This window comes from Trichinella spiralis (assembly GCF_000181795.1).
Source record: "Trichinella spiralis strain ISS 195 chromosome Unknown Scfld7, whole genome shotgun sequence".
Lineage (NCBI taxonomy): Eukaryota > Metazoa > Nematoda > Enoplea > Trichinellida > Trichinellidae > Trichinella > Trichinella spiralis.
The window spans coordinates 189191-197145 of NW_003526946.1; the positions used below are offsets into that span (position 1 = coordinate 189191).

General features: G+C 29.5%; 2 protein-coding genes across 2 annotated transcripts; both read left to right on the forward strand.

Moving 5' to 3' along the window:
- Nucleotides 1–539: 539 nt before the first annotated feature.
- On the forward strand, nt 540–2829 carry Tsp_11433 (conserved hypothetical protein). The gene is made up of 8 exons (XM_003372950.1): nt 540–582; nt 630–720; nt 769–994; nt 1941–2086; nt 2116–2160; nt 2222–2289; nt 2713–2783; nt 2815–2829. Exons 1-8 carry the CDS (start codon nt 540–542, stop codon nt 2827–2829), a joined length of 705 nt encoding a protein of 234 aa, XP_003372998.1.
- Nucleotides 2830–4256: 1427 nt separating this feature from the next.
- Nucleotides 4257–5699, forward strand: Tsp_11434 (putative upstream activation factor subunit UAF30). The gene is made up of 4 exons (XM_003372951.1): nt 4257–4316; nt 4364–4418; nt 5046–5230; nt 5628–5699. The coding sequence occupies exons 1-4, from the start codon at nt 4257–4259 to the stop codon at nt 5697–5699; spliced, it is 372 nt and encodes a 123-aa protein (XP_003372999.1).
- The last annotated feature ends 2256 nt before the right edge of the window (nt 5700–7955 follow it).

Sequence of the window (7955 nt, forward strand, 5' to 3'; positions counted from 1 at the left end):
CGTTCATCTAATAATAGCAATCTCGTTCTACTCTAATGCCCGCCAACAACAAAAACAACCGTCAACCTTTTTGTGATAATCAAGTTTTAATTAGTTCCAACTGTCAGTGCCAGAGCGTGATTCCTATCAAATTAGCATGCTGTTTTGTTTAGAAATATATTTAAAATTAATGCACCGAGTTTATTATTGCCAAAACCAATTAATTCATTTTCAGCTAAGTTTAAGCATTTTATTTATGCAAAAGAAGCGCGTGATATGTGAGTAAGTTTTGTGGATTATTATTATTTTGAATTTCAAGCCGCATACATTTCAAAAGATCAAAAGTCTATCATTTTAATTATAATATTTTAACATCAACTATAAAGTTAGCAACTATTAAATGATAACCAATTAATTATAACATTATATTGAGAAAGTACTTGATTGTCTCAATGTAGGCTTTGGAATTACTATTTATCTACAGTCTACTGTCATTGTTTGATTGTCTTTATTTCGGATAAATTTTATGTAAGAATTTGAAATTGTTAAAAATTTAAGTGATGGGAAATATTTCTATTCATGATATTGAAAATGCTATTCACGGTATGTTTGTGATGATTGTCATATAAATTGCAAATGACTAATTTAAGATGTTATCTTGGATTCAAATCCAAATACGCTAACCACAAGAGAAGTTCGAATCCAGCTTGAAAAGCAGTTTGACGAAAATTTGCATGACAAGTGAGCTACGGAAGTAAAGTATAAAAATAAAAATATGTTTTGCATTAGGCGAGTAATCATTGACGAAATAACCATGAGAATGTTGGTGAAAAAGTTAAAACCGATTGAAGAATTGGATTTAATAAATGAACAAAAAGGAATTGGATCGAAAATTGCGTCAACTTCAGAATCAAGCGACTCATCGGATGATGAATCTTCTGTTGTCCAGTGTTTCAACGAAGATGATTATAGTGATGACTCTTCAGACATAAGTATCTTTGATATCTTTTCTGAGGTAAACAGAAATAATGTACATAAGTCAGTTTCCTATAGATTTTTTAAAAATTAGTAGCATGGGATTTCCATTTCTTTTAAAATCTGAAAGCGCAATACTCATTTAATTGCATAATATATGTTGAATGAATGAAAATATTTATAACTTTTTACGCATTAGAACGTTTTCACTTAATGCAGTTTCATTGTTGCAATACTAATATTTTATATGAAAAGACATTTTTGTTATGACAATATATTAACATGATTACTCACATATATTATGTGTAAGGTAAACAAAATTAGGGTTCAGAAGTAGGTAAAGAGAAATAGCTAAACGTTTAATTACATTTCTTAATAAATTTTAGTATTTTTAATTTTTGAAAATGGTTTTTATTTGGTAATGAATGACAACTTTGTTTTGATGCGAATTTATAGTTATGAGAGTTTATAGTCTTCATGGTTCTTAGAGACTTTGTAAATAAATGATTCAGTTATTTTTGTTGGATGGTATTGAATTACGTACAGAATAAATTTATGAAGTAATAAAGTTTTAGAAAAACGCTAAATATCCATTTGCTTTGCATTCAAAATGTTGATGTTGGTTACTGTAGAACACGTTACCGTATACACATTTCAGGAACAAATTGAAATACTTTAGTGGAAAAATATTTTAAATTCTGAATTATATTTGACGTAATAGAAATATTAAAATGACATCTTTTTAATTAGTGCTCGTAAAATGCCACATGTGAAATAATAGGAAATTTATTAATGGTGAACTTTTTGTTGTCACTAAGAAGGAAAATGCGTTGCATTTTATTTAATATGCTTTGAAGGTGATATGACTTGATTTTTGTATTTTATGTAATTAATACCTTATAACAGCATTTATGAGAAAATTTTCAGTTTTGTTAAAATCATTTTGAATAACTATACACAGTTGTTGAACTGAGTTGTTCTGGTAGGATGAAAAAGAGGGAAATGATGCGGTGCCTTCATCATCGAACTCAAATCTGTCTCCCCCGGAACAGAAAAATTCTGAATTGGAAGATGAAATGTTGGCACGAAGGCTTCATTTGGAAGAACTCGGCTGTCGTCAGAGAAGCACAAAGTATTACAGTCATATTAAACGATGTTTAGTTCGATCCAGAGACCAAGCACTTTCATCGGCGAAAGAAAAGAAAAGTAAATTTATTATTATTATAATAAAGTTATGAGAACTTTGCATCTTAAAATGTATTTTCAGCTCCAACCACCATTGCTTCAGAAAGCTTTTTATCACCTGCACTCACAAATTTACTGGGGGCCCAGAAGGTAAATTTTTGAATTTACACTAGTTACTTTAGCTTTAGTTTGGCTTTAGTTGCTTACACTTTTAATTTTGCAGGATTTTCTAAGTGAAATAAATTTGATCTGAAAGAGTTTACACTGACAGATGTGCAGATGTGAATATATATATTTTTTAGTGATATATTCTTTTTCAAGTGTGTTTTTTATTTTCATTTATTTACAACTTATTTTTAAATGAATAGAATTTTACGATTTTAAGAAATAGAGTAAGTTGGATTGAATTTAACATTTAAAAAATACTTGGTACGTCATTTATTTTAAATACTTTTTTATGACATAAGCACTTGATTTGTTCTCTAAAGTGTAAATTTAAGCTTCTCAGTTTAGTTAATGCAAAACGGAAGTCACTAAAAATGACGATGTGTTATAAATTTTCTAATTTTTAAGCTTTAACATTCTTCACGCAGATGCAGGTTATGCACGCAGTTGAAACTTTAGTATTAATTGTACCAAAAGAGGTTGTTATAAAATGTTTTAGCATTTTTGCAGTTTGAACTTTTATAATCATTTTTGAAAAATTAAAACGGTTTATTTATAATAAACGTGACATTACATGAGATAATAATTTTGTTTGAAGTATGAAATTTAATTTCATTCGTAATAAATACTGGTAACTATTAAATAATTATAATTGCTGATAACTAGACCCCGGATTTTGCCATAAATGCCTTTTTCTGCTTTTTTTGATGATTTTTCCATGATATTGCCTTTTTATGTCATTTTTGATAATTTTTCCATGACATAGCTTTTTTTATAATTCAATGCAAAATTGAACTTTGCCCAGTGTTATGTATCACGAAGAAATCTACTAGAGAACGAGTTCCAGAAACAAGTTAGATCAGATTATGTAGTATACAGTTCAGAAAGGGAGGAAGTTTAGTTAGTCTCTGTGTGTATGTTGTGAGAATTGCGTGTGTATTTTATATTTCCTGAATAAAGATATATTGCACGTTGGTGAGAACACAATACCCAGGCTAGAGTTGTGATGGAAAAAAACTGTTTGGGGTGGGTTGCCGCCATGCTACTGTCGCTAGGTGGCGCTGGCGGTAGCTGCTATTGTTTTCTTTCTGAAAAAACCTAAACAGGGGGTTCCCACGATTTCTGTTTGTTACAAAGAGTAAATAAAAAGCTAAAATCACTAAAAAATATGTAAATAAAAAGCGATGGACTGAGCTAACGTTGCCATCCATCAGTCATTCAAAATTTCTACTTCTTGAGAAACGTAGCGAAACACTAGTGGATTAGTTGCAAGTTTTCGACAAAGTAATGGATGATGATATTCAAAAAATTCCAGGCAAAGTAGGTGAAGATATGTACAAAGAAAATGCGATAAACTGATTTCAGCTAACAAAGATCTTAGAGAAATACAAAGCATAGCAGAAGTCTTCAAAGGAAAATCCAATGCACAACTTATTGGTATGAATATTGATTGAGTCTGCGGTTTGCTTCAAATATGCACCAGTGACCTTAGCTGAGGTAGAATGAAGTTTTTTGCAGTTAAAGTATATTTTTTCGGACAGACGACATAGCTTAACACCAGTTAACTTGAATGAAATGCTTGTAATTATGTGCAACTAGACATGACAACCCATTTAATACAATATATGTACCATTTCCACCATATTTAGGCAATACAAATATTTGCCTTTTTTTAAAATAAATGCCCTTTTTTTGCTTTTTTTGTAATTTTATTTTGCCTTTTTGCCTGCCTATTTCAGAGATTTTAGTGCCTAAAAATCCGGGTTCTACTGATAACATTCATTTATCATTTCAGTTTATTTAAAAAATCAGCATTAGTATGTGGGTAGTATTATATTTGTTGCTTTGTCACTACATATGACCATGTAAATTGGTTCATTAATTAGCTGTAAATTAAATTTATTGTACAGTAAAATGTTTTTCTGGTACTCTAGAATTTGAAATTTTTTCAGATGCGTCGTTCAGAACTAGTGCGGAGAATGTGGGAGATTATTAAAGAGAGGAATTTATTGGTAAGTGTGTTTTCTTATAGGAAAACTTTGAATCTATGAATTTTCAGGATCCAACAAATCGTGCATTTGTCATATGTGACACTCAATTTGAAGATATTTTCAGTAAGCTTAACTGGTTGTTGCAAATAACAAAGATGATTCTTTTTAAAATTAATTAAAAGAAGTTGTAAACAATTAATATTAGTTTAGTAGCATATAAATATTTCGTAGTAAAACGTACCTGTTCAATAATAAATGTTTTTGTGATAAATATCTGAAAAATCTGATAGCTGTAAATAATGTTTGTGGGATGTAATTTTTAGAAACGATTTATTGGTAATATAGATTCATCAAATCATTAAATGTCATTTATTAGATTAGTAAAATTAAGTTGTGTAAATATTATTGATACTTGTTGCAGTAAAAATGTGTTTATAAATTTCCTACTTTTTTAAAAACTCATATTTAAATTTTGCCCTCGATTTAAAATTGTAATGCCTGAAATTTCTTTGGCGTTTAATGCGTCAGTATTTTAGAATGCAAGCGGTTTAAAGCTTTTACAATGATGAAATATTTGAAATTCCACGTTAGTGATGTTTCACCATTTGAAAATTGATGCTTTGGTAACTGGAAAATTATTTTTGAAAAATATTGAAGATGGCATGTTTTATTTCATATCATGTCATCTTTTGTTATACAGATCTTAATTTCTTTTATCATCATTTTGATTTCCATTTTTATAATTCTCAGCATGCAGTTTATGTCGCATATTGGAAATAGAAATGAAAATTTGGAATGAATCCACTGAACAGTCTCTGCAGAATAAAATGTCTTATGGCGTTGGAAAGAATGGTTTAATGCAGTTTTTAATGAATTTCTTAATTATGATCGCAGTAAATTACTGTTTGAATATTATTGCATTATATTCCGTTAAGGTATATTGAATATGCTTTGTATACGTATATTAATATTTTTATTTCCTATTAATTTCAAAGTTTTGCCATTTTCATCTACGAATATCATTTGTTCTGATATTTTTCAGTTGTGACACTACAGTGATATTATTGCACATGTACAGTATATGACACTATTCTTGAAAATTAAAAAAATGCTAAGCTTTACACTTTTCAAAATAAATATATTTCTTAATTGCTTGGTTACTCAGAGAACCTTTGGTGATAAAGCACATGCTGTCAATGTCTTCCAGTCTTCATCGGGAATGAATAATAAATGATAAGCATGAAAGTAACTTCTTCATGCACGGAAATCATTGATTGATGATTTCATATGTTCAATATTATATTCTATAATAAAACGTACATTTAATTCCAGTATGAGTGTTTATTAATTTTGATGTTGAATTCTCAAAATCTTCGTAAGATTTTTGTTGTCCAAACATTATAAAAACATTAAATGGAAACTGCGAAGTTCTAATTTACATGCTGCATTTAATTCCACGCACTAAAAGAGGACTTCCTAATTCGTATATAAGTGCCATTTTTTCGCAAAGAATGTTGCAGATTTTTAAATAAATAACACACGAAGTACAAATGACACTACTTATATATATTATTTACAAAATGAAAATTACGGAAGCTTCAATTAATTGATGCAATAAATTAGTGATTTACATTTCAACTTGTGATTTCTAGTAATCATTTATCCACACAGTACAAAATAATTAGTGAAAAAATATTTCCCACAGCCAACAATTTCAGCAACCTTTATATTAAAAATTTTTTATTATAATAAAAAAACAAGTTCAGTCAATCAGCATCAGTACAATTTATGAAATAACAACAAAAATAAAAAATTAAAATACATATGTCACAAAAAGCCAGTAATTACAAAAATTAATTGTCACTAAAAATTAGTGATTAAAAAAGAAAAAAATAAAAATCAAGTTACCAAAAATACCATAAACATTGAAAAAACTAGTACTAAAGTTTCCTTCAATATTCATGCCATTTACTCCACCTAAGTGGATACCGGATTCCTTATTTCCAGAATCTGCGACATTTACTATTATTATTATTTTTCTTATCTGCCTGTCGATCAGTTCAAATTCTTCAAAGATTTACACTTTCAACTGATAATTTCAGTAGAAAAAATAAAAAAACGAATCCAACGACAAATTTATTAATAGAAAATACCAAACAATAGACAAACACCAAATTTATGCTTATTTCTCCTTGGTTTCGGTTGGCAAGATTCTTATCGGTGATGTAATATCTGTTTTATTAAATTTTATTGCTATTCAATTTGGAATATAACTAAAGAACTTCAATTTGTCAAATTTGATTTGAGTCGATTTCAAAGTAACATCACATTCTCAACGCATTAGCAGTTTCACATTTGTCACTGCTTCTTCCCTTTTGCGGTTGATCCAATCGGATTTCGTTGCCCTTGCATGAAGCGTCAGTTATGGTAAGGTGACACCTTCTATGACAGAACACCGTCATAGATAACGCCAAAGTCCTGCATGTTATCATTCAGAGAGCTAAAATACCTAAATTATGTTTGCTTGTTGCAATAGTAAGCAGTCAGTAAATGTTTTGACAAAATACTTTCTTTAATGACAAACTACAATATAATGCGATACAATATATTGATCATTTAAAGCAGTGCTGCATGTAATTTTTGATCTGATTTTGTGCCGCCCGCCAGTGGATCTGATTTCACACGTGAAAAAAATGAAACAATTCGCATCAAATGCATATGCTGCAACAAATCATGCTTATTTGTTCAGAATCTTAGCTGAACAATCGCCTTCCCCTTCCAAGCATTCCTGAAATATTTTATCATGAGATTTTATAAATAAAATTAGCAGCTGCTCCTGATCAACATTGTGAATGGGCACTGCCATAAATGGTAGAACAAGATCTTGAAAATACTATTAATCAAGATAGAGAAATCAAATTTTCATTCAAACAAGAAAATAATAAGCAATAAAGTACAATTTCTGGTGAATACAATGCAGCTTGCAGTTTCCATTTCAGCGGCAGTCGAAAAACTTTGAAATCAAACCACACCACTATAACACACACAATCTGCGCAATTTAGCCATGCAAGTCCTCACTGCTTAGTGCATTGAAAACTGTTCAAATAAACCGAAATAAAGAAACAATATTATCATTTTGAACTATAAATCTCACAGATAATACATTATTATTACTATTATTACAGAAAGAGAAAAATAACTTTTTCAAACAGAAATCAATTTTTAGAAAATATATGAAAAAAGGAAAAGGAAGAAACAGTGCATTTCTTTTTTTAATTTCCAAACTGAACTACAACCGCTTAATCAATTCATTACAGTAAGCCTTCGACAAAACCGTAGTAATTCAACGTTTCACGCCACATTTGAATCTAATTGGCCAAATCGAACCGCACTGTTCTATAGTAATCTACAACAACTCAAACAAACCAGGCAGTTGTGCCGTCCAAATAAAAAACAACGTCCAAAATGCGAAATTTCGCATTCATTCGCCTTTATTACTATTCTTTTTCTTCTCTACTTGCGGAACAATTCAAATTCTTCAAAGATTCACATTTTCACTGATAATTTGAGTACAAAAACCAGTAAAAAAAGTATCACTCAAATTTATATACAATACAAACACTAGAAAACCCTAGTCTGCTTATTTTCTTTTTTGGTTT